Genomic DNA, 27,728 nt, shown 5'->3' on the forward strand with positions numbered 1-27,728 from the left:
TGTACATGCTTTTAATATACTTACTTTAACCTGGAAATATAGGGAGGGCTTTGCCTTGGATGAACACAGCCTCTGGATTGTGTTTAATTCTGGACATTTATACTGATAGGTGTTTTGTTGCTCATGGAAAGCAGTTCATGTGAAATACTGTAGTGAGTTTTCAAGAGTATCCAGAACAGCCTTATGGAAAAAGGAGTCTCCAGGGCAGTTCTTATTCGGTTTAAATGAGGGCTTTATGTTCTTTTCTAAAATAGAAGCAAAGGTGTGGGTAATTGTATAGACAGCTTCTGTGAAATATATTTCCAAAGCAGCTCTTAATAGCCTTTGTTAACTAGCTCTTGAAACATCCTTGCTGGCCTGTGGAGATGTTTCAGATGTCTGAAAGAATTTGCAAGACAATAGGTGCATTTTCAGCTCTTTTCAGTTATGATTAAATTCACACTCAGGAAAGCTGGTGGGGTGACCCTCCTGTGGAAGGAGTCCCGGGTGCCTCTGCCATGGGCTCTGGAGGTGCAGCCAGGCAAACCTTGCCAGACATTTGTTACTGGGGCTAGCCCTGACCAAAGCAGCTTTGGGGAAAGATGGGAATGTATTTCCAATTGCTGTTTGCTTGGAATTAGATTGCCTAACTACTTATTTGGATCACCCATATGTGGTGATTTTTCGTTTCATTATCTGCTTCAGGTAAAAGTTAAAATACTGAATTAATCTCAGAGAACAAGCATTTGAACCTCTGGAGTGTGTTTCCTTGTCTTTTTATTTATTAGATACTATAATTTATGCATCACCAATGTGGCTGCTTTTCTAAAAGTGTACTTGTGATGAGAAGTCCTCTGTGGTAGAGTAGCTTTTATCTTCCCCCACTAGCTCAGCTGTTTTAACCGTGCTTGTGTTCCAATTAATGCTCTTTACATGGTATTTTCAGTTATATATGCTATATATGTTTATATATAGCTAGACATAAACATATCTAGTTGTGGAAGGTTCAAGGAGACACCTTGTGTGGCATTTCACAGATGGGGCAGAGGAATGTTGCTAAATCAGGAGTTGGGTTGTTTGGTTTTGATGATCATTCAGCTTAATGCTTTAATGGGTTTGGTTTTGTGGCATTTACATATAGCCATGAGGTAAAAATAGGTCAGAAGTAAATATCTTTGTAAAGATTAAATATGCTGGGGGTATAGTGCCCTTGCAGTGATTTTAATGTGTAAATTATTTTGCAAGGAAAGCAGTAACTATTCTTGTCAAGTCTGCTGATGATAACAAATTTCCCAGGATAGCTGATCTTTGGCTATAACATACCAGGTACAGCATTGAGTAGTTAATCACAGTAAAGAAGTATGCAAAAACTATTCCAATATTTTGTTTTAAAAGTGTATTATGTGAAGTAACCAAACTGGACTTTGAGGCAACAGGGGTTCCTCAGGCACCAGTGTGTGTGAGAGTCAAATGTGAGGGGCTAATCCAGAGCTCCTAGGATTTGTTTGATGAAGTGAGTGAGAATTTCTCTGCAGAAAATGAGTGTGCCATCACACTGGGCATTGCTGATGGATTTCATCAACACAGAGAGGTTCAGGAAAGGTTAATAGGAGTGTGTAATGTGGTGTAACACAAACTCTCAATTACTAAGGAGTTCTCTAATGTCAAGGTGAGGAGAAGTGTGCTGTTGTGATTCATCTTGCCATGCAGATCAAGAGGAAGTTAACAAAGCTGACTGTGGTTTATTGAGCAGGGCATTGGAAGAATAACCAAGAGAGCTTGCTCTCTTTGTAGTTCTGAACTGTTGTGTGACATTGGGCACATCGGTGAATTTAAGGACAGCCCAATATCCTCTTCTACATGGAGATTTTGATCTACATGCTTTATAAATTCTTTGAAAGTTTATGGGTGAGAAACTTAATACCAGCTCTGAGCTAAAATAATTTTGTTCAACAGCAAAATAACAAACCCTTAGTCATTAATTTTGTTAGAGTTGCTCCACTGAATGAATACATTTCAGAGTCAGGAGGAACAGATAGCAGCATAAGAGTGGCACTCTAACAAAACCACCCCACCATGGGGTCAGTGTGATAAGGGGAAAATACAAAATCTTGTAGGAATAAGAGATTCACAGATGAGTCTGTCAGAGGAGTGCACCATCTGTATTTGATATCTCTGCTGTGCCTGTGCCATCTGAGTACCCTTCTGCTCAGTGGAAAAGCTCAGACTCCCCCTCACAAGCACATGTGATGCTGGAGAAGGATTTTTAGTTGGCTTCCAGTTGGGTTTATTCCAGCAGTGCATACATGGTTAGTGACCCCTCAGCTCTAATGAGGCAGTCGGAGGCTGTGCTGGATAATTTTAAATCTTCTCCTGGGAATTGCTCTGCCATCTCCCACGTGCAGAAGGGATGTTGTGCTGTATGGTAGAGCACGGAAAGAGCTCAGGCCACATAAGGGTGGAACTGTCACCAGTTTTGTCCCATCAATTTGAATATGTTTGTTGTCTTATAAAATGCTGCGATAACTTTCCAGATGAAAAGTAATTTATATTTGTTTTGGTTCAAAAGCCCAAAACCATGTTTTGCTACAGTCCCTGCTCTGTGCATAACTTTTTAAAATTTCAACAGAACTGTTACTGGGGTAAGGCAGCAGCTAATGAGACAATTTGGGTTTGCTCCATGTATATGTCAGGTTTTGGGTTCTATAATTTAAAAAGTCACAAAACCAAAATCTATATGAAGTGTGAAGAGGAAGAGGTGTTTCTAAAACACCTTGAATAAATGACATTTAAAAAAGATTGTGCAGTTGTGCTAAAAAATACATGTAAAAATTGTTATGCATTAAGAGGAGTAAAGAAAAATGAAGGGGCTTAATGTTAGATTATCATGAAGAATAGATTATTCAAAGAAAGAAAAAATAATTTCCTTATGCATAAAAAAGTAGTTTATTGTCAACCTTCTGATCCCTACAATTTAAAAGAACTTGACATAAAAATTCAAGTCTACTTCAGCTAGGAAACTCAACTTTAGTGACAAATTCATGCATTTAGGGGTAAAGAATACAGTGAGGACTGTGGCATAGCTTTTGACTCTGTAACTAAAGAAACTGCTTAACAGATGCAAATTATATCAGCTGCAAGCTTTTTTCAGCCTTTCAGTCTCATTAATTACATCTGATTTTTGGGGTATCTCAAATACAGAACCAAAATAATTCTAATAAGTTTATTAACTCCTGTGGCCCTTCAGTCCAGCACTGCCTCTCTGGAGGGAGTCACTGCTAGGACTGGTGTGGCAGAGGGAGTGAAGCAAGTCCAAACAGTTCAAGCACTGCATAGCACAGCTTTTCTGCTGGGCCAGAGATATTAATTGAAATCAAAAGTTGGTGATTTAATCAAAAGTGTATGTTTCTGCAATCTCTCTTTACATTTGCAATGTTGAGGCTTGCACATCTGAAAGTGGTTTTTTGAAAATGGCATGGAGTAAACACACATTTAATTTTTTCATGGAAACAATGGATAGATTGGATATTTGATCTGCCATTTGCGTGCTGGTTCTGCTTTTTCATTATAAAACATAAAATGTATATATGCACATATAGTTTTAACATGCCTTTGACAAAATCTCTCAACCAGCAACATTTGTGAAGTGTGTGCAATAGAGCTACGAATGCACCTCAGAGGCAAATAACAGCTCCAACTAGGCAACACAGAGAGATGACTTTTAAAGTATTATTGCAAGATTCCTGTTGAATTCCTTTCTTTAATCAGGATGGTAGTGGTATTTACTGGCTCTGAAAATCCCAGGGAGGGGGAAGAATTTTCATCATGAATGGGTAGTGTTATGCAGATGTACGAAGCAACCAGAGCCCTTTTGAAAGACTGAGACTAAGGACGGTGTGCACACATGTAAGTAACTTGAAATATTTCTGTTTACAGCAAAAAGGTGAATATCTTGGTTATGATAAGACTTGATAGAAGTAGATACAAATAGAACACAAAGACCATGTTTCTATTTAGAATAAAAACAAGGAGAAAAAAAAATTGAGATGTAGTCAAGTGTCTTGCTTCAGGAGTGGATTTCTTTTCCTGCCTTGGTTGCTCAAACTCTGTGGGTTTTGGTGTGGTTTGGCTTTGCTTTGGTTTTGTTTCTTTTGGGGACACTGCTATTTTTTTGTTAGCAGTTCTTAGTTTGTGTGTGTTTGCGTTGATCTTTCATTGCCAAATATTTTGATTACATTAAACAATTCTGATCTGAGTTTTCTACAGATAGCTTTTTGGTTTGTTATTTCTAGATGATCATTTACCAAGAAAAAACCCCCACACCTAAACCAGTGAAAAACAGAAAAGCATTAAGGGTTCTGACAGTGAAATACTGTCTGTCTTTCCCCGGTGCTTATGTGAAATGATCTGGCAAAACAGATACTGAAGAAATAATGTATTTTTTGTGGGCTTTCTCAAATGATAAATGTTCTTGTCTCTCTAGAGAATTTCTTACCAAATGCTGATTTTTGCAAGCCGACAGAATCAGCATTTCAAGTATTTTTTTTTTATAATGCAGCAAATCAGAAGTTGTACCTGCTTCATCTCCTAGACAATTGGAAATTCATTTATCACAAGAAATTTCCAACTATGCCTCTAATATTTCATACTCTTTTTAAGCAAGTCAATTGTTTATAGAAAAGTTAGAGCTATTTTCTCTCCTTTTAATAACAATACACATGTGTTATTGCCTATGTTACAAATGATGAGAATTATCAGTATCTCTTAATGAAGTAAAATTAGGGAAGATAGAAAAAGCCTAAGGGCTGAAATATTTATTTAAATAAAACAAAATAACAACTTGGTCATCAGCTTCATTATTTTTACAGGGAAGGGAAATGATAATTTGAGGCATTGCTTGTATGAACACCTTCATAGCAAGGTAGTTTGCAAGTCTGGAGTATAAAGGCGAGCCTGACCCAAAAGCTTGGTTTTTTTCCACTACTAATTTTGCTTAACTAGAACACTGATGTCATGCTGCTTTTTCAAGATGAAATCAAAATATAATAATTTCATAAAATATATATATATTTCAGAGGGACTATGTCTTTCCTGTTTTAATTTATTGAAACTTAAACCCAAATTTAATATGTAAAAACAGTGGTGGGGAAAGGATGAGGGTCTGGAGGTCAGACAGCCTCTGCAGTGAAAGGAAGAGAATGCAGTATTAATGATGGCCTTTGTTGTGGTTTTATTGTTTTTTTGTTTTTTTTTTTTTCACCGTCCTGTGTGATTCAGGTTTGTTGCATTGATAGTTGTTATAAAATCAGGTTCTTTACAGGTGGAATCTAAATCCCTGCATCCTGCAGAGTGAGCACTGAGAGCACAGACACACCTGGGTCAGGCTGGCACCTCTTCCTTCCAGTGGAATTCCAAATATAAAATACATATTACATAAACCTCTTGGTTGCCAGGGTCTTGCAGACCAAGTAAGCTCTCCTGGTGTTGCAAATGTTCTTGAAGGTTCCCAGCAACTGAGTAGAGTTACACACCATGCAAGATGTGGGGTCTTTTCAAATAGATCTGAAATAATATCTTCTGTTTCTTCCAATTTCTTCTTTTGTGCTGGAACTTTGGCATTTGAATTATTAAAAAAATGCATTTATTTACTATGAAATGGCATAATTATAAGATAATAAATTATGAGTTAAGAAATTATTCACATCTCTTTTGAGTGCAAGTTATTTTTAGTTTACAGAAGTACCAGTTACTCAGCATTGAGAAGTGTGGCTTTTTAATGTGCTTTCACAAGGGCCTAATAGACCATGTGGTAGGGCTCTGTGTGCCTAGAAAATGTTGTGGATTTCAACAGTTCCATTCAGTTTTCAGGCAAACTCAGTGAATAATTGCCTGGCTTTCTTCACTCAATGGCAAAGCTCAAATCAATAAATCTGATGACCTGAAAGCTGTCTCTTCAAGTGATGCATTTTAGAATACTTTCTAAAAACTCAAAGGTCAAGTCTAAAGGAAACATTTTTATCAGGAGGTGATGTGTTGAACATGATCTGTGCAGCTGGAGAGAAGTGATTCAAATTTGTACTTGATTTGCTTTAAATTCCCCAAAGCTTCAAATCCTGTGGGATGTGGACAGGCATTGACATCATTAATTAACTGGCAGCGTTCTCAGTTTACTGGTCATTTACTGCATTTTATCGTGGTGTTTGTTACAATAGCATTTGCCTCTCTTGTCTACTGTGCTCTTATATTTACTCCAGTGAATAAAAAATGAAACTGTGTTTTTCTATTTTAGAAAAATCCCTTTTATCTCCAGTAATGACATAAATGGACTTCAAGAATTGAAATCAGAACTCTGTTGATGGTATCTAAGTGAAGATCAAAGAGGGGAAAACCCCAAATCTCTATGCTTGCCTTGAGGGAGTAAAATGCAAGGGGTTTGTTTGAGGTTTCTTAGGTTGCTGGATTGCTATTAAGGTCTCAAACTAGAGAGCCATGACAGGCAAAAATGTGGAAAAATGAAATTATTTCTGAAATTACATATATTAAAAAATTGCCTTAAATATTTACTGACAACTTTGCATTTCTAACTTTGTTCTGATATTGTCTGCAGATTGTTTTATTAAATATTGTTTTATTATCAAAACATTCATAGAAGTTTTTATAGATAACTGTAAATTCAAAGGAAGTACAAAGTGTCAGTCTATCTTGAAAATTTGTTTTGTTGGGGGAAAGGGGTACAACACATGCAGGCATTCTCATAACAAAAGAGCATCACCAGCCAGGACATAGCTGGTCCTGGCTTATTCACTGTTTTGAATATTTTAATATTCTTCCAGGTGCTTTGAACCACTGTTTTTGGTCACCTTATTCTCCAGTGTCTCTCTGGAGCCCTATAAGAATCATCATTCTGCAGGCAAATTTTAATGATTTTTTTTTTTATGATACCATTTCATTTTATTCACTCAAACACTGTGGGCTGTCCCACAGTAGAGGTTGGGGAGATATTTTTGGCACAGGGTAATTGGCAGGAGGCAGATGTGCTGTGTCAGGGAGGTGCAGGTTTGTGGTCAGATGAAGGGTTTGGTGATGGGTAGTGATCAGTTCAACAAAACTGTGCATGTTTCAGAGGGAAAGAGGCAAAGAATGTCCAGAGTGGAAGCCAAGAGTTCTTAGAGTACAGGCTGCAGTGGAATAATGTGGGGAAGAAGAATGTTCTCAGCATTAAATTCTTTTAAATAATTAATTTTTACAGAGCTTCCTCATAAACACTGGTGAGGAAAAAAAGTATTGATATGCAGAAAACAGAGGATAAAACTTGTTTTGAATATATTTTTAGTGCTTGGGCATTCTGAGTGTTATTCACACTGTGAAATGTGGCAATGCTCATATTGGATAAAGGATGCTTTGATGCTTGTGTTTGGGTGAAAGCTCAAGTTGATGTGCTTTGTTTAGGCTTTTCTTTGCATGAAAAGTTAAGCATGTCTAGATAAGCTTGTAGTGTAAGTACTCCTAATGTAAGTGTTGTATAAAGCTTGTGAAATAGGCATCTGCAGGAAGTTCAGCTGAGGAGCAGGATTCTAGGTTGCTGAGGCAAAGGGATTGCCAATCATATCACTGTTTTTACATGATTTTTGGAGGAGATACAAGGATTTTTTGTTCCTTTTTTTGGCTCTTGTTTAGTTGTGGGGAAGAGTAAATTTAAACATTGTGAAGGAGAGTTATCATTTTCCTGCCGTGCATGAGATAAATATTTTTATTATTTTTTAAATGGACTTCTGGTTCTAATCCAGTTGTTCTCTCCCCATGACAGCATCCTGGCACAAAGCAGCCTGCTGTCATGCAAATAAACATCAACTAAATGAAGAATGTCAGCAAAAGTGTAATATAAAACGAATAATTAGTTGTCAAAATTTCAGCTGGTTCCCTGTGAGTAACTTTTCCCTATTTTCTTTTCTTCTTCCAGAAATACAAAGAATATGAGAAGGATGTTGCAATAGAAGAAATTGATGGCCTTCAGCTTGTGAAAAAGTTAGCAAAGAATATGGAAGAAATGTTTCATAAGAAGTCTGAAGCCGTACGGGTAAGCAGCAGATCAGTCTGCTATTTCCTTCTACGCTGTAAAACTAAATATATAGTTTAGGCTCTGCTCTGAAGGCTGTACTTGCAATTGAGGTGCTGAAGTGGAAATGCTAAACCATTCAGAAGTATTTTAGGATCACTGTTCAAGAGAATAGATTTAAATTATTTATACCATCAATAGACAAAAGTGTGCAACAAGACTGGGACTACCAATTTCCAATATGAGTTTGTAACATATCACTTGTGTGCAGTAAAACCTAAGTGCCTATGGTTGAAATGTTAGATTTTAAAATATCCAACCAGAGCAGACTTAATATCAGGGCTCACTATTATAAAAATAGTATTGCAGGGAAATGTCTGAGTTCAATAACTGTCCTTCAGATCAGAAAAATATGCAAACACTTCAAATGGTAAACATTTTAATTGTGACAAGCACTATATAACTCTTCAGGCAGCTAATTAATGATCACTGAATAACTCAACTGCTCTCTGTATGTCTGTAAGTTTTTGTGCTTTTTTTTTTCTTTTTTTGTTTTTGTATTTTTCTATCTCCATTCTGATCCTTCTTTTGTAATAGCTTTGGTGTCTATTAGACTTACTAAAAAACCAAGAAAAAAGTTCAGATTTTTATGTTTTATTATATCAAATAGGATTTTTTTTGTAACGTGTGTGGTCTAAGGAGTAAAAAAAAAATCTTCCTGTTGTAGTTCTCCTTTTGCATTATTCTTTGCTAGAAATAGCACAATAGCTCCTATGGCATCATCCCTGTCAGCAAACTCACAGGACATTTTGGTGATGCTCTTTACCATCAGCTGCTCTATTTCAGCCAGACTTAGCTGCTCAGTTGAGCTGAAGATCCTCCTGTCTCCACTGCAGAGCTGGAGGTATCACCCGAGGACAGGGATTCCTTTCGTGTGACTGAGGATACAATTCCACCCTCAGCCTTGTATTTTTTGTTATGGTGCAAAAGGGAGGAAGGAATTTGGCTACGTTTAAGAGGTTGAATTTTCAGGGCTGGCAGTGAAGTAAAACATATTTCAGCTTGTAAAACTGAGCTCACTTGGCAGGGAAGCAGAGAAAGACAATAAACATGGAACCCCGCAATGCTATTTTTACAGTGTGTTTTTCAGAGGAAAAACTACACTTTAATATGTGTGCAACAGCTTCCAGAAGCCTGAAGAATATTGACTTGGGGAAGGGGGAGGACTCTTTTTCTTGTTTCTTTGCAGAGAAAACTGCTCCCCTGAGATCATAATGTGAACAAAGCATTCTTGGAGCAGCACTTGTTTAGAGCGAGAAGTGACCAGCGAGCTGCGCACTTGGCTGGTGAGGGAATAGAATTCCATCAGGGAGGAGTGCTGCTGGGGAAGAGCAGTTTGTGTCTCAATTAGAGCTTCATAACAAATGCTAGAACAGGTTTGGTCTCTTCATACAGATGGTGTTTTTATCTAAGGAGGAAAAAAATACAGGATCAATATAGACCACCATGCTCTGAGTAAAAACAAGCCCAAATTCCGCGAAGTTAAACCATGCGTGTAATCTTGAGTGAACGGGTTTTAGTGCTGGAAAAAGTGACTGAAATCCAGAGCCTTTTTGGAAGGTTTCCGTCTTTGGAAAGGAAGCTAAAAGCGTGGTTTGGACAGGGGCACTTCTTTTAAGAAATTAGCTGTTTAGTGTACTTTCCAATTAAGTTCTTATTTTTTGCATGATTACAGAAATTGATCCTTCTGGATGCTAGAGATGTAAAGAATGACCCGTTCTGTTCTCGTAGTAAGTAGTGCTTGGTAATTTGCATCCTGACAAGTACAAAAACCTTTGGTACAATGCAGGTTTTGTATAAATTTCATCCTTGGTTCATCACAACTAATTTTCCCCTCGTATCTGGGGAGGTGAGATGGGAATTAGAAAACTCCTCTACACTTAAGAGCTCTGTTCAATCCTGGTACTGGATCATCTTGTCTCTAAATACTTGAATTTTGACATAAGCTTTTGATGGAAACTTGTGCAAGAGCACTGAAACGTACAATTCAGAGCAATATGTCAGGTATATTGGTGGTGATGTTGGAGGAAGTACTACATGAACACCATATAAAATACCCCTCAACCTTAGAAATAATGGGGACATGATTGTGAGGCTGCAAATCCAAGGACTCAAAGTGTGTTCCAATATTAGCCCAAATTGTTACCCTACACCACTGAGCGAATTTGCTTCAAGTACACATCAAAATCCATTGTTGATTAAAATGTTTTATCCAAAAGTGTTTTGGGCTAAACATATTTGTTCAGGTATTAGCAGATGTAGCATTCTGAAAAATGTTCAAAAATTCATAGCACGTAAAGTGTTTGATTTGTAGAAAAGGCCATGAAGAATGAGTTTTTGTGGAGGTGTGTGTTTTTGGTTTGTTGTTTTTTTTTTTTTTTTGGTGATTCTGCTTGATGCTTTCAAACGTATGAACTTATTTGAAGCTACTAATCACATGTGAACTCTTCTCCCTTTTCCCCTTTAATATTCTGGATGAATTTTTATCTTTCTCTCTCATCGCTTTTCATAGTGATTAGTTGGTTCAGTGTGATTTTTATCATATTCATTCCCTGTTTGAATTACCTTTCAGTATGCAATTATCCTATCACAGATTGTCCTATTTTTGTTCTGTCAGATACATAAGATAAATGGAAAACTGAAAGTACTAAACCAATTATATAACCTTTTGTCATCTACTTTCTGATGGAAAACCTTGCAAGCAACATTTCCCCCCCCTTCTCTCCAGTGCTCACTCTTTACTTTGGGTTTATATCAGTTCAGGATATTCCTGTTAACCATTTCCTTCCTAATGCTGCCCTGCCTGATTGAATTTCAGGCAGGCAGCTTTGTATTTTATTTTGAAGTATTTGTGACATGAATTAAGTTAAAATCCCTGAGCTGTGGGTTTGATTCAATGCCGCTGGTGTTTTGTTTCTATCTGTGACAAAGGTAAATGGATCCATTTACTTTTAATATTACAATTACTGAGATGGGAAAAATCTTGCTGCCCATAAGGTGACAGACACAGAAATGTCTCCTGCACGGTTCAGCAGTTGTTTTAATTTTACAGCCAGTCACAAATAATCCATTTGAGACCTTTGTGTAGTCTGCTGTCACTTGAGGTGTTGCTTCTTTTGTGGAACTTTTATTTATTTCACTCATAGGAAGTTTGCTTCATCAGTGTTAAAGTTACCTGGGATTTTTTTAATATAATTTTTAGAAGGTTTTGTGATAATTCAGTGACTTGACTAATTTGAGACTTAATGGGAATGAAGCACTGTGACATAATGCTCAGTAAGTAACAAATGACCATAGCAACAAACTTGATAATGAAAAAGAGGTGGAGTTAAAATTGTTTATTTGGTGCTTTTACTTTTCCTAGTTATTGGCATACTGGGAAAAAAATTCAAGGCTAGAGGGAAGAAAAAAGATAGCAAAATGAAAGATATCCAAGTTATTAGGGAATATTTGAAAAGCTATTGTTATAACTTTAGCTTAGTACTAAAATTTTGATTTTCATTAATATTTCCTTGCAAATAAAGAAGCGCTATAAAATTATAGTTGATTCACTGCTGTGATGGCAAATCAAGTGTTAAGGATGGTTTTTCTTTAAGGCAACTACACTTGCTGCAGTGGAAAATGCAAATAAGAGGCTTCTTTTTATTAACTTTTCCTACTATAGCTACCTGGTGTTCATTGTGAAGCCGATTCTCATTATAACTGTACTGTGAAAAGTAATTGCTGTTGTACAGTAATTCAATTTCAGTGCATTCATGCATCAGTAAACCAGCGGGGTTTATCTAGAGAAACCTGGGACTCTAAAGCCTTTTATCATGAAATTCCACACGCAGACAAATGTTCTTCCAAGGAGTAGAATATCAGCATTTACATTTAACAAACATTTGCAATGAAGAGAAATGGATTTTTTTTCCACTGATGATTTTTACACCAGTCTTTAAGCTTTTTTTGGGTACTATTAGGATGATATGGTTTATGCACAGTTAAAGTAATGTATGTGATGTTTGTGCTTGCTCATATACAGATGTGGTGTGCACATTTTAGTATGCACATGTATATTTGTGTGGGTACAGATCTTTAGATGTGCATTTTGGGGTTTCTATCTGCCGTATCAACAGCTGCAATTTACTATGGTTTTTCTGCATGTATATGTTACATATATATGTAACAAAGTATTAAACAGCACATACTGCATTCAGATATTTCCAGGCAAGTACTGGTAAATTGGTGTCCTGGTCAATAAATGAATGTTTATTTAAAGTGATGTGTTAATGAGTGCAAAATGAACTTGATTTGATGAGCAAAAATCGCTGCAAGTAATTCAAAGCTGAGAGTGAAAGTTGCTAAGGAGTGCTTCTTTATTCAGAGCACTACAAAAGATTTCCATGGAGTGTATGAAAGCTCAGTAAAAAATTAATACTGAATACTGTAGTCAATAATTGTAGCTTTATTTACAGTCCTCCTCCAAATACTTTAATCTTTCATTGAGTGTACTTGGAATTTATTTTTAGTGTGTAACTTAGTGGTGAGTTCCTTCCTCTTTGAGGCAACAGTGAAGAATATTCCAGGTGAATTTTCAACTGATTTTTTTTTTGAGACTTTTTAAAATGTGCACTGGCTTGAATGCCCACTGTGTATTTTATTGCACTGTATATTCATTCTGATTTTGTATCACTTTGATCAAAGCTAGATCGGGAATGGCATTCTTGAAGAGAAGCAAACAATCATTCATATTTTATATTTATATAATATAATAGAAATAGATCTTTAATGTCAAAACATATTACTTTTCTAGGCTCACTACTTCAAAGATAGAATAAACCAAGTTCCTTCCTTGAGCTAATTTGCATCTGTAGAATTAGAAGAAAAATGAATATCAATGTGTACTCTTTACAGCTGCAGCTCAATGCGGGCTGTATTGACCCCTGATTTTTTTTTTTTAATAAATATAGTAAGTGAGGGGTTTTTTTTAATCTGCAGATGGAAATGAAAGAAAAGAACCTCAACATTAAGTTTATAAAATTACTGGGGGGAAAAAAATTATAGATGGTTGTGGGTGGAAAGAAATTATGGTGAATCAACCCAGTATCACTATAAATAGTTTTAACTGACAGAAAAAAGGCATAATGAATAAAGGAGAGATGGCTACAGTTGTGCTAATTACTGCTAACAAATTAAAGGTTTTCAGCAATATTTTTGTATTCACATTTAGTATTTTAACTGTAATTGTTGCTATTTAATTTTGGTGTCATTTAAATTTGCTCATAGTTTTACTGGTCTCCTTCATGTGTCAGTAATAAATTTGTGCTCTTGAAAGCATGAAGAGCTTTATTTTTACTTTTTTGAAAATTAAAATGCATTGGAAAATGAAAAGATGAATAACAATCCACTGACAGTAGAGTATTCAATAGCACAATACATAACCTTGATAGTCATGATTCGGAGAATATTTAAAGACACAGTAAATATTTTTCTTCTTTATTGCTATTGGACTTGAAGATTGCTTTTGGTAAATGCGTAGAATTTAGGATATTCAACAAATGAGGGATTGGCTATTTCAGTGCAGATCCATTAAATCCCACATTGCTGCTTCTCTTTTTAGTTCTTTGAGTTTGCCAAAAAATTTTTGTATTTGTAAGCAGATAGTGCTACGAGTTCAGAAAGGGGGGGGAAAAAAAATCTCTTTTCATTGGAGTGTGGGTGGACTTTTCTTCTTAACCTTCATTCCCCTCCTGTGGCTGTGGTGTGAGAGCTCAGACCATCCTCAGGTGCATTTGCTGGTAAACACGAGGAATGAATGAAATAGGTACAATCAGTTTGCCTCATACCCACCCTATGAGTGTAATGGAATAAATATGGAATAGACTGCTTTAATGGAAGTTAGTTTTTCTGTCTGTAGACCTCTCTGAATCATAGCAGGGAGCCCAAGTGCATTGATGAAATATTTAACTCTCATGAATGTCCTGAAGCCCAGGTTAGCTGGGCTGTCAGAACAGCTCCTGGTAGGGGGGAAGAGGTGAAACATGGAAAAGCTCAGAGGGAGGGAATGAAAAGAAAACCAGTGAAAACTTCAGGGAGATGTTTCAGGGGTTATGTGTTTGCCAGGATTTCCAGGGAGTCATGTACAGGATGTGCAATATTCAGGAATTCCTGCTCCCAGCTCATCCCTGCTGGAGGAAATTCTGCTACAGCTCTGCAAACGTGGAGCTGTCACAGTCTGGGTACAGTTTGAAATAAATATCTACAAAAAGTAAAGCATCTTGAACCATTTTTGGATTTTGCCTGTTTTAAAAACCCTGGCTTGTTTGTATGCTAAAGGAAAAAAAGAATCCATGGTCCAGTCAGTCTTAGGAAATTTAGTGAATTTCTTGAAGTTCAAATTTAGAAAAAAGAAAAAGTAGTCATAACATAAAAAGGATAAAAATTAAGACTTGTAAAGAAAACTTCAAAGCATTTGCTGCAGAGGCAATTATGATGGTCTCACCTGCAGTGCCAAGAAAAGAAGGAAAAAGTATTTAAAGATAGTGCATTCAGCTATGTAGCATTTATGTGAAAATACAGTGAGGAAATCCAGCCACTTCACAGATTAGTTCCTGTATTAGACTTCACTGCAGCAGTACATACCATTCAGTCTCTGCAGTCAATATAAAATAGTGTTTCAGAGAGCAGGAAAAAAAACCAGTAAAGTAGTTTTGGAAGAATGAAGTAGGATAAATTAGTCTCATTTATCCTTCTTTCTTATCAGTGTTTTAGGGTATTAGCATATTTTAGTGCTTTACATTAATATTAATTATTTTAACAAAGTCACATTGTCCAGATTTCTGTTCAGTGTGGGGTTTAAACTAGTCACTTCAAATAATGTTTTAATTAAAATTTAATTTCACTTGCACAACTGTCATCTTCTCAATTTTCGATTAGGATCCTGATCTCATATTGTAAATACGTATCATTGAATCTATTTGTTGGAATTAAAAAAATAAATACTAGTACTTTTATATCAAAGAAATGATAGATGTTCAGTGTCATATCAATTTTAGAGGGTTTATTAATACCTATTTTTAATTGACTATAAATATTGTCTTGAGAAGATGCACTATAACTTGCTGTTCATGTAACTTTAACCTGTTTTCTGAAATCTTGTGTTCATTTGTTATAATGCTTAGATAATAAAAAGGGTCTCTTCCTTTCGAGATTGCTCAGCCTGTGCAGAGCAGGATTCCAAGCTGCTGCCTCCTTTTCCCATTCCATGAATGATGCCAACTCCTCTGCTCCATCTGTGGAGCGTGGGGGAGCACCAGGAGCAGCAGTGAGGAGGAGCCTGTTAATAGCTTTCTTGGAGGCATTTAATGAATGGTCATTTATCAATATTTTGAGGAGGAGAGAGACTATCATCTCTGTGTGATTCTTCATTCTGAAGTGCTCAGAAGCATTTCAGTGAAAAGAGGTGTAAAGAGAATTCATGAGTGGTTTTTTATGAGCATTAACCCTTTCCTCTGCTCTGTGATGGAGCTTCCAGCAGGGACTGGGCTGGGTCAGGAGTGCTGGCTCAGCCTCACCTGCCCCTGGAGCCCCATTGCATGAGAACAGCTCCTACACACACAGCCGAGGGCAAATACCCCATTTATCCTCTTCACTCCCACCTTTCTTGAGTTTGACTCTAGTGTAATTAGGTAGGAAGAGGCCTGCTTAATCTAAAATACTTCCTGTTTAGTTGATTTTTTTTTTCTCTAACAGCTGATTCTGTATTCCAAACATGCCCAGCAGTGGTCAGAGCATTTCCTTGCTCTCTCACCTTTTGGATTTTTAACACCTACTGCTTCAGAAGTTATTCTGCCTCATCTTATTTTCTCTGGACACTACAGTTTCTTTTAGCTTCTAATTTGAATGGAATTATACTTTATAGGTTTATAAAATAAACCCACTGTGCTCCTTCTCCCAGCTGAAAGTTTCTTTAAGACTGGAGAGGTGCACGAACTCTCACAGTGTCCTTTTTAAGCTCATGGGCTCTCTGATCCTTCCAGGGAGCTGCCGAGAGGAATGGGGGTAAAGAAACTCTTCCCAGCAGCACTGAGTTTTAGGTGGTCACAATTTCTGCTGGAATTAAATCAAAACATCAGGATTATCACTACTGCTGGTGTATGAAATGGTTTTGAGAGACAAAAGCAGGCCAACAATGAGATAAACTCTTTTATCTTTATTTCTTCTGGAAAAGCAGGGGCTCATTTTGAGAGTAAGTTAACCAAACATTTAGTTAATGGTCTTGTTTTGAACTGTATTTTAACAGCTGGCTGAAATACAGCTGCAATAAAGCATCAGATTTGATACTGTAACTAGAATTTCAAATGTTCAAAACTCATCTTCCTTTTGATGATACTAAGAAAAAGGCTCAAGTTTTGTTTGCTAATGTTAGACTTCTGGATTTTCCGGGTCTGTACTTTGACATACTTACAAATTGGCAGTGGCTCTTCAAAAAAAAAACAAAACTCCCTTCTGGCTTCCACAGGTGCTTGCTCACCTCTCCTTTATCTCCCTTACTTTTACTCCACCGAGCTGTGGCACAGCTGTGCAGAATAGCCTGAGAATTTTAAGACCAAAGAATTACCCTGTGCAGAAACCCCAAAACAAAAAGCTAGGAGAGGCTTTCTTTCCCTTAGATTAATTAGGATCTTGTTCATTGCATGACATGAAAAACACTTGTAAGAGTAAGGCCCAGGAAAGAGTTGGGAGACAGGAATGAGTTGGATGATATGATGGACACTATCTTTTTATTTTCTTATGGAAATGGTGGTGTTGAATTAGAATTCTATTGAACCATCTCCCCATTTGGATGATTTTTAAAAACTCTGGCGACTCTACAGGTGTTTAGGGAAATGGTCAAATTACTTATAGGTCCCTTCAGGTCTGATATTTTGTGTGTAGCTGGGCTAAAGTGTGCTTTGCTGTTGCATGCTGTACTAGAGGGTGAGAATCTCCTCCTGTCTGGAGGTGATCAGTTCCTTTCGCATGGTGGCTGCAGAAAGCTGAGCTCAGCTCAAACCCTGGGTGTCCGAGCAAAAATGTTTCAAATCAGAAACCTGAATCTCTAGAGGTTCAGTAAAATATAAACAAGACTTAAAATTTCATTTTCCTAGGGAATAAGGCAAGGTGGCTCACACATGGCAGATATTGATAGATTTGAGATTTTGCTGGACAAAAATGGCTCATCCTGAGTCTCATAGTGCACAAATTCTGTGGGGCTTCAGTCTGTGACACTGGAGACCCACCAGCTTTAGGGCTGATAGGAGGGGTGGAAAGACTCTTACCAAAATCATAGTCTTGCTGTTGATCAATTTAACTAATTGGTCGAATTATGCTTAAAATTAAAATGTTAATGGATTTTAAATTACTTCCAAAGACAGACTCTGAATGTGAGATTTCACAAAAATGTCTAGGCAAAGCTTTCCATGTGCACAGCCAAAAGCATCCTAATACATTTCTGTTGGAGATTTAGGGTTTGTGGCAGGAACAGCTGAGGCCCCCAGCTTGGCAAGAGCTGCAGCACACTTGGGTGGGAGCAGGTGCAGAGCCTGACACCTGGGCTGCAGTTGGCTTTTCTGTCTTGAGGAGACACAAAGTTATAAATCCCTGCGTGGGTGGAGCAAAAGTGTGAACTTTGATTTTGTAGTATTTTACATCTGGAAGGAAGAATATAATTAGCTATATAGATTAGTTATCCTAATCATTGCTGCAGGGGCTATGGTAAGAACAAGTTTAGTCACTTATTTCAGGAGCATCTTGATTTCAATGCCATGTAATTATGCCACATTACCTTTGGTGTATGTGTTAAAATTATTTGCAGTGAAGGGAACAAACAATAAGTTATAGAGATCACTTTTTAATTTCTTTTACCTCCACATGAATAGATACAAAGCCATGTATTCTTGGCCCACATGCATTTCTCTGTCATTTAAGCAAGCACAGCATATCTTGGATGATTGCTTCTGGTGCTGTGCAAGTACTCCAGGAGGACAAATTGTTTGAGTAAATCATAACAAAAGAGGTGTTTCATGTAAGAAACAAACAGTTCCAAACTAATACTATAAATTGAAATTTTATTGATTAGTCTGGGTTTTTTTTAAATGTAAAGTTTAAATTACAGCAATCATTGTGGCACAAAGCACTACAGAATATTACCTTGCAGAAAAATCTTGTGCCCTGTATTTTCAATGGGTCATTTAAGAGCAGTAATATATACAAGCAAGAAGGAGAGAAATGCTCTGTACCTGTGAGTCTTTGTTTTAAAAAGAAGCTGGAACTGGAGAAGCAAGGCACAGAAAAAGGCACAGCAAAATCTGTGTGCAGAAAAAGAGTTAGGGAGCATTTGGAGATTTCATGTAACTTCACATCACTCTTGCCAGGTGTATCATAACCTGGACTATACACTACAGCCTCCCACAAGGATTACAGGGCAGCTTTCTATACTTCGGAAAAAAATTCAGGGACATGTCAGGGTAATTCTTTAATTCTTAAATGTGAGGATAAGAGATTGTTTAAAACCACTGTAGCTGGTAAACCTTTGGCACAGGTTAATGGAGAATCCTGGTAAACATCTTTGTTTGCTAGTTTATACCTTGGTTTTTCATCAGTGGAGTTTCTGGTTTTGAAACCCATTGGGGCTAACACAACACAGGGATTTTCTCCTTTTTTAACACACTGAGCATGCTAGAATAACATCTATTATTAAAAAAGATTGGCTTATAATTTTCCATTATATTGAAATAACTGGGTTTTGTCAGTAAAATCATACTCTTATAACTCATTTCCCATAACTTGTAGTGAGATGGTAATTTAGCACTCTGTAAATGTGCCAGTAAATTAGTAATTCTTGAGTCATTAATTTTGCATTTATCTTAATTGTGTTACATCTATGGATATTTATGGAGTTTCACTTTTTTACACTTGAAAAATATTACCGTTGGGATGGGTTTAAGAAAACTAAATAATCTTAATGGGAATGTTTTTGACATAAAAAAATGGAAATTTTGCCTTGATTTGTGAGTTCAGCAATTTTCATTTAAATGTCACTACGAATCGTTGTTGAAATGGGAATAGCTATTTTCCTTTTGCTTTTAGATAACTCCATGCTCATGATCTGGTAATTAAATCCCTAACCTCTTGATATTTATTTTTGACAGAAGTTCAATAAGGGATTGGATAAATTGATAAAAGATGAGTCCATAGGTGGCTAATTAATATACTAATGGACAACCTTTAAATCAGGAAGCCCATAAAACACTGATTGCCATAAGCTGAAATCATTTATGGAGAAACAGACAAAGGCTTTTGTCCTATTCAAGTTCTTTACTCCAGCAATCACTGCTGCAGAGGGTTTGGGAGCTCTCTTGTGTATCTCTGTGCTGGCACTCAGTGCTGAGATTCTGTTCATGGCTCAGCAGAGTTCAACTTAAAAAGTTATTTGATGAATTCTGTGTTTTTGAAAGATCAGGCAGTCTGAGCTTATAACACAGTTCTTTGGATGCTGCTGTATTCTTATTTTAAAAGTGATATTTTATTTGCAAAATGCTACATGCTTGTGTCTTTTTCTTCTCATCTATCACCTTGTTTTCTGAGCCATGCAGGTGGTGCTGGCCAGGCTGCCTTGTGCAAACCCAAAGCAATGCTCAGGAGAAACTCAGACCTTTGCAGATGGAGTTTTGCAAGACTTTCTATATATGAGTGGGACAGGTGAGAGAATGTAGTTGTGTCATCATAATCTGTGATGATACAGTCAGGTGATAGCACAGAAAAGGATGTGGTTTTATTACAGAACTAGCAGAGAAATAGAGCATGGTTTAAAAATGATTAAAAAGTGAAGTACAAAACAATGGCTTTTATATGTTCTTAAAACATTTTTATGGCACGTATTGTGACAATCTGTAGGCTTATATGTTTTTTACTGTTGGTAGCTCGTTAGAATGTGGCAGGTAAAGGAGAAACATTATCTTCTGTAATTGCAAATTGTAAAAGTCCAGCTGTTCCTGGAGGATTCCTTGAGTAAAAGGGATATAAATAGGATATAGTCAACACAAAATCTAGGTCTGCTAAATGACATAACCAAAATGTTTCATCTCAAGTAGCAGTGCTAAGACAAATGTAGAAGCCTTTCATATATTATGCATGAATGAAGTTTTAAATAGCTTCGTTCTGCAACAGGGAAGGTGAGAATTGTGGGGTAACGTGGTGCTTCCTGTCACAGACAAAAATTGATCTTGCATTTTTCTGATTATGCTGTAAAGCAGGACTCAGGAGGATTTCAGGTGTAACTCAACATTTCAGGTGTAAGTATGATGTTGTTCAGGAATTCAGAGACTTGGCATTTATAAACAGGCACAAACACTGTGCATTTCTTCCAGGAGACTGTAGTGCCAGTCCTGGGCTGTAGCCCTACACTTGCTGTGCTCCCTACCAGATAAATCCACACTCTTCATGCAAATCTTACGTGGCAGGGACTCCTGTGGCTGCTGATGTGGACGGTATACTTGATTTCTGGTTAATTTTAATTTGTTGAATAAAAGTATTCCAAGGCACTTCCAGGACAAGATAAAATCACAGACATTCACTCATTGCACCCCACAAAAATTTAAAGCTCTGGTGTAGAAAAATGTGTGATGCCATATATGAAATATATTCAGATTTAAAAAAATAAAAGTAATGAAATGTCTTTTTTTCTTTATATCACATAAAACGCTTTTTTGTGTTATCATTGCTGCTGGCACAAAGGAAAACATCTTGGACAGTAAATTTGGCTGCTTTTCCTTTCAGTCTACGTGTGTGGTGACAAAAATAATTTAGCTTCAAAACCTGCTTAATCCCCTGCATTCAGTCTGTCACAGTTAACACATTGACTGAGCCATCCTGATTGCAGTGTGGACCTTTGTCCAGACAGAAATTATTAACACCAGCAGCTGATTTCACAGAGGGCTTGGGCCAGCCTGCAATGGCACATTTGACTTATTGCTAATGGGACTGAATTTAAGGAAATGTTTTGCAGGAGAAATGTCTTCATTATCTATTATAAATATCTGTTATTTGTTTCCTCTTATTTGTGTTACAAAGCACTAATGTTTTAAGAAGTGAAATGGGAAAGTGCTATGGTGATTTTTACTCCAGAAATTAATTGTACTGCAATCCTCAGTGGCTGAACATTTAATTTCAGACCAAAGTAAAGGAACATAAAATTAAATCCTGGATGAAATTTCATTCAGTCTGATTTCAGTATTAGTTTCTCATAATGTTTTTTGGGAGACAAACAAGTATTACATACTGGCATGAAAAGAGCCTATAAAATTTAATAAAAACACAGTGGTTAATATACTTTTTTATTGGGGTAAGATTTCATTTTGTTGTTGTATGTATTTTATTTCCATTTTTCCTTCAAAAAGGGCATTTTAAACTCCGTGTTTCCTCCTGTACAATTCTGCTTCTTTTGAAAATACAGCCTTCCTTTTCTAGTAATTTTCTTTTGCTGTTGATTCATGAAGAGTTGAGAATAGACAAATTAAACATGACTTTTATTTTTTTCTCTGAGTGCTGTAGTGTTAGTAAGCTTGATTAGTCTGCTGGTATTGCATTATCTATGAATTAGATGATGGAAATAATTTTAGCTTTTTTTTGTGCAGTAGTCATAATAAAATAACTAGGAAAAAGGAATAAGTGTTTGATTTAGAATAAAAAAGAAAGATGTAACTAAACACTTTTAATTTGCAGTATTGCATTTTCACTTGCCTACTCTCACTTTTGCATAGTTCCCTATATATTTTCCAGTGTTTTACATATCATCACATTCATGCTTAAAAGCTGTGAAATTGTTCCCCTTTCCCTTTCTCTCATTGGGGAATTTGAGTACTCTGAGCCAAAATTAGCGTTTGGGTCATTACAAAGACACTGCTGATATTGTATTTCATACTTAATGAATCTTTATTGGCATCTGGGTCTAACCTTGACTCTGCTCTGTGAATCATAACTTGGCAGTCTCAGAGTAGGTGCTCCACTGTCCTATCAAATTCCAGCAGAGATAATTTGGTCTTTCCCAGCGATTTCTTTATAACATGCAGCATTGTGATTTTTTAAAAAATAGTAAAGATAAAAATAAAATAATAATAAATGCGAAGTAAAACTTCAGAATAAAAGTCATATTAAACTTTGTAAACTTAATATGATTGTATTGTTAGTAAAGGTGATGTTCTCATCTTTTGTGATGTTCTGCTAAAACCCAGCTTCTCCATCTCATCATCCATAAAGATCTCAAGGCTTGGTATGAACCTCAGAGTTTTCAATACATGCAATAATTTTTTAGCAGAAGAGAATAGAGAAATTCAAATGTCCTCCCTGTGCAACAACTGAAAAGGACCTCGTTTCCAAGTCTTAACTTCTAGCATCTAAATGCAGATCTGGAGAGCTCCCCATCCCCTTTTTGGGGTGTGGGAAGCAGTTTCAGTGTTCCAGGTGTCTTAACCAGTGCTCCCTCTGTAGCTGCTTCTCCTCCTTGCCCAGTAATGCTATTTGGCACTTACAGTGTTTCTGTTGTAATTCCTTTTAATCTCAAAATAAGTAGTACAGAAAAGCAAAGAAAAAACTTTTGAAAAATTCTGAGATTCTGAATTGATAGAAAATAGAGAGTTAAATAAGTTTTTAAAAGGTAAAAAAAACTGAGAAAAATCACATTTTTATATTCGTAGAAACTCAGAGAAGACATTTGCAATCCTTGAACACAGATTAATATTTTTTTTATCAAAAAAGCATGTAGGTTTCTGGTAGCTGAGTGCAAATGTTACTGTGATGTGTAGTGACTGGCACCAGGAAGCATCATAAGCTGTCACCTGCTGGTGACCAAAGTCTTGTGGTGCAGCAGGAGCAGCCACCTGGTGTTCACCCTTCAGGCTTCAGCACATCCCATCTGAGGCTCAAAGCCTGGCTCGGGGCTTGGTAGCTGTGTTCAGGTTTATGCTGAGGATTTTCACCTTGTGCTTTTGGGTGTAATAAAGGCCCCTGTGAACTCTCTCATTTCTGTGTCAGCCGTTTGCTAACATCACGAGTCACAGCACAGCTGCAACTTCAGCACTGCAGGATTCAGGTCTTAGGAAAGCAATAATGGACTTTAAAAGCTCAGAGGAGAGAAGCAAAGGCAATTGCAGGTTGGAATGTCTTTGTTGCAAGAATGTGAATTCCTCCTTCTTGAAGAAAAGAGCCGAGGTGGGAGTGAGTAGCATCACGAACGGTGGGCAGGGCTGCAGAGCAAGCAGCTGCTCTGTTTTCCAGGGCACTGCCTAAGGGAGGCTGCTCAGCTCTTGTGAAGTCCCAGAGCTGCAGACTGGAAGCTTGGCAAAGTATTCCTAAACCTCCCTGCTCCCCAGTGCAGGTTCTCTGCCACCTGAAGGAGCAGCTGGTTTGATTTTTTTTCCTCTCTCCATGCTCAGGATGCAGGCACAGTAAGCTTTGTGGTTTCTCTCTCAGACTGAATAACCCAATAACCCTGGAATGTTATCATACATAATGGATGGTTACTTTGGACCTTATTTCCTTGGATTTCTTTTTTTTGGCCACTTTTGAGACAATTCTGATGGGCTCTGTGTTCTGAATGCACCCACCTGCTCCCAGGTGTAGGAAGGGAATTCCAGTGTAGCTCTGGGGTGCTTAGAGCCTGAACAGGACAGACTCAGCAGCTCCCTAGCAAGGAGAGATTTCTGTGTAGAAAGCTAATGAAACTGAAGTGAACTAAGAAAATTTCAGTGCTCAACAATTTCTGTTGCAAGGAGAGTGTTTTTTTAAGGTCGGCTCAAATCTGGAATCCATCTATCCAAATAAGAGTTTAAGAATGCAATTACCCAGATCTTTGGCTGTTGTGTATTCAGAGGTCTCTCTCACTTGTACCAGAGTTGTCCTTCTCACATTGCACACACACATACAATCCTGATAAGTTTTTAATCTAGCTAATTTTTGAAAAACAGCTTTATGCTTTTTGTTTCTATTTGAAATCAAGATCTATTTCTAAACCTGAGGGCCATTTAGTTTTCTTTAGTTTTGACATATGTGCAACTCTTGCACTGACAGTTTTGAGAGTTCATAAAGGACCATTTTTCTTCCTCAGAAACTTGCCTTTGGCAAGAGACACTGTAGCACAGTGGCCCCCAAGCTGTGTTTTTTATCTCTTTCTCATTTTAGCAATTAATCTGAATTTTGCCATAGGGAATACCTGGTATTTCTCCTCTGTGAATGTTCTTCACAACTCAGACTATGTCATGATAGGTACTGTGTGATGTAGAAGGAAAAGGTTGAGAGCAATGGATTTTGTGGGATGTAGGTGAAATGTGGAACACTGCAATCCAGAGAGAATATTTAAATGTCTCACTTAAACTGTCAGGCAATGTAGATATGCACTGAATGCATATGTTCTGAGAATATCAAATCTGCTCATGTGCTACCTTCAAAGAGAGACTTTGAAATAGGAATTGCAGCTGAAATGAATTCTGTATGGCACTTTCCCTATCTTCTGGAATTGGCATCAAATTTGCCTCAGAACAAGACAAAAACTAGTCAGACATATAGAGAGCTTCTGGAAATGGTAAAATTCTCACTGGAATTGTGGAACAGCAGAACTAGTAATAAGATTTGGTGTATTCTTTAATTTTAATACTTCTGTCTACTCTATCTGGATGTCACTTAATTAAAAAAGAAAAGGAACACCACCAAGGCATTTATTAATTTTGGGGTAAGCTGTGTGAAATCTGTCAATCTGAGTTCACCATATCCCTGAGATTCATTTTCCTTGGATTTGAAAATAAACCTTAAACCTCAAGGATGAAATGCCACTATGGCTCATTTCATTACTTCCAGCAGACAATAAACCAGCCCAGAATTAGCATTCCCCCACAGCTGTGCCCCTTTCCCCTGTAGCCTTCTGTGGAGGGAGGCTTGTGAGCAGAGCTCTCTCCCATTTCTGCAGCTCTCTGGCTGTTTTAGCCCTCTTATCCCCAGGAAGGATCTACAGATCTCAGCACTCACTCTCTGCCTGATAATTCCATGGATGCAAATACAGAGATGTACCTGGGATATTAATCTTCCTGCATGTTAATAAGGAAGGCACAGTATTCCTAAACCTCCCTCCCCCCCAGTTCACTTTCTCTGCCACCTGAAGGAGCAGCTGGTTTGATTTTGTTTTCCTCTCTCCATGGTCAGGCTGAAGACACAGTAAGATTTGTGGTTTTTCTCTCAGACTGAAGGACAGAATTAATTGGCTTTGAAGTTTCCAAATCTGTGTTTCTGAAGAAGAGATTGCAATGAGTGACTGTGAAAGGGAGCCTGTGTGGAAGCCAAATCACTCTGGAACCAGAGGAGTGCTGGCTGGGTCAGACGCCTGCTCTAAAATCCTCTGTTAGCACTTGATGTGAAATTGAAATTGGAATGGTTTCTATCCCTCTGATGGAACTGGCTTCTCTCACTGCTGTTCAAGCATCTGTGCAGATGATGATTCTGTCCTGGTATCTCTTAGAAAGCACTCCTAAATCTAAGAGTATTTATTTGCTTATTAAGTTCTTAGGGAACCAAAATGAATTCTCCAAAAAGACTTACCTGTTTGTGCTTAGACAGAATGTGCTGATTCTTGTGCCAGGAGCTGCCCAGCTCTGGTGAGGCAGAACTCTCTCTCATCAGGCAAACTCCTTCCCTGTCACCCTGTGTAAGTTTGGAACTTATAAAAACAAGAGATTTGCGATAATTTTTGAGAAAATGGTATCAAGTTTGGCATTCTTGAGTGAAATTTTAATCAGTAGGCAATATGAATAATGGGATTCTTGATCCCAGAGCAAGGGGGGGTCTTGGTGGTGTTTTGTCTGGTGATCTCAAACTTCTAAATCCTGATTTGCCAAAGGATGAATTTGAACCTCTTGAATGAATGAATATGTGTTGTAGCTGATCCTGACCACTTTCTACTTGCCCTCTAAACTCTTGGAATGGCAAAGTATGGGTTCTGCTGGATGCCATTCCTGAGGTCCCTGACTGAATTTCTTACTTGGGGACCCTGGCAAAAACAGCTTTTAAATAGCTGCTGGAGACCTGCAAATGGGTGTGAGTGAATGTGTGGTTCCATTGGGAGGAGCATCATCAATGGCTTCATTTCTGTATTGCAGTGGAACATTCCCCAGTAAATGCCTGTGGCAGGTAGGTTTACCTTTCACAGGAGTAGAATGAATTCTAACAGGAATGCACAGCAAATAACCTCACATTTTCCCTTTGGCCTCTCCAAATACAAAGCACATTTCTTCTTTCTTGCTCTCCCCACTGTATGCAATGCTAATATATAGGATAAAGAAGCACATGAAAGAGTGAAGAGTAATAGTTAAAAATCAACACCTTCTCAGTTAATATTACTAAAATTAAAAATAAACAGTGCATGTTTATCACCTTTTGGGGCAAGGGGAAGGTTTTATTTGTGACAAGTTGGATATTGGTGCACTGCTGACACTCCTGTACAGTGTCAGGTTTGAGATGTTTAATTCAAGCCTTTCCATATTGTAAAGCCAGCTAGCTTGCTACTAATTAACATCTCATAGCTTTGATTTAAGACAAAATAGTAGATGTAAAATTCTCATTCTTAGACTTGCTGAAAAATAATATTATATGGCTTGAAAATGCAAGGTTCCTTTGCATTTGAGTTTTTAGAATAAAGTAAAACTGCTGCCTTATAATCATGTGCAAAGACAAAGTAGACTGAATAAAGTAGGATTTCTGATTGCAAAATGGGAAGTGATGTGCAGAGTTTGTGATGCTTCATAATGTAAATGTGATGATTGCTAGATGAAGGTTATTTGGAAATGCTTCTAATATTTGATTTATCTTCAGCTTGACAGAATTTCATAATTTATAATGTTTTAGACAATATTAATTGATGTGGAAGAAATCTGTGTAAAATCTGTTAAATGAGCTGAGAACTACACAAGTCCAAGTTACTTTGGGGATGTCAATAGTTAGACATCTCAGCAGAGCAAACCACATAATTTTTCAAGGTTTCATCTTTATACATAAATAATATTTGAATATAGCAGTTGCCACACAGAACTCAAGAATTTAGTACTGTAATGTGAGGTGGCTGTGCAGTATATTTTTGTGCAGTATTACCAGAATATCTGCAGCAAACAATCAGCTGTCTTACAGAGACAAAATCTCTTTCTTTATCCTTTTAACTTTTGAACGTGAAACAAACCACTATCCATTTCAAAGAAGTGATACTTCCAAATAAAATTTAGCTCTAGATGTATTATACCCAAAAGAGGGGGGGGAAAAAAACCCACCCCAAACCTGAGGTTTATTTCTTCATGTCTGAGATGGAGTAATGTGATGCAAAAAGAGTGGCTTTGCACTGTGTTTCAAGGAAGTCGACTATCCTACCAAGGTTATTAGAGAATTATGCATTTCACCTTTAAAGTGTTATCTGGCACTGCCACTAAGGCTTATCATTAGCATATCCTTTGATACTTCCATGGCATCAGGAAAGACATAAACCAAAATAGAGAAGGGACTCATAAACAAAATAATAATATTATGTGTTGGCTCACTCAGAGTGGTAAATTTTTCTTTACCTTTTCTGCAGTCCTTTAAA

The 27,728-nt window shown here is 37.2% G+C and overlaps 1 protein-coding gene across 10 annotated transcripts in view; it reads left to right on the forward strand.

The window, feature by feature from the left end:
* Nucleotides 1–27,728, forward strand: part of CACNA2D3 (calcium voltage-gated channel auxiliary subunit alpha2delta 3) — a 474,873-nt gene that overhangs the window by 151,816 nt on the left and 295,329 nt on the right. For 9 of the 10 annotated variants that reach the window (XR_010368516.1, XM_064432564.1, XM_064432563.1 and 6 more), the window contains one exon: nt 7,940–8,056. Coding sequence is in view for 9 of the 10 variants with exons in the window: in XM_064432561.1 (XP_064288631.1) it covers nt 7,940–8,056 (117 nt within the window). In the remaining variant the exon portion in view is untranslated. Of the gene's footprint in view, nt 1–3,747; nt 3,886–7,939; nt 8,057–27,728 lie in introns of all 10 variants that reach the window. The other variant, XM_064432565.1, reaches the window with a different exon arrangement.

The sequence above is a fragment of the Passer domesticus genome, chromosome 9, assembly GCF_036417665.1.
Source record: "Passer domesticus isolate bPasDom1 chromosome 9, bPasDom1.hap1, whole genome shotgun sequence".
Lineage (NCBI taxonomy): Eukaryota > Metazoa > Chordata > Aves > Passeriformes > Passeridae > Passer > Passer domesticus.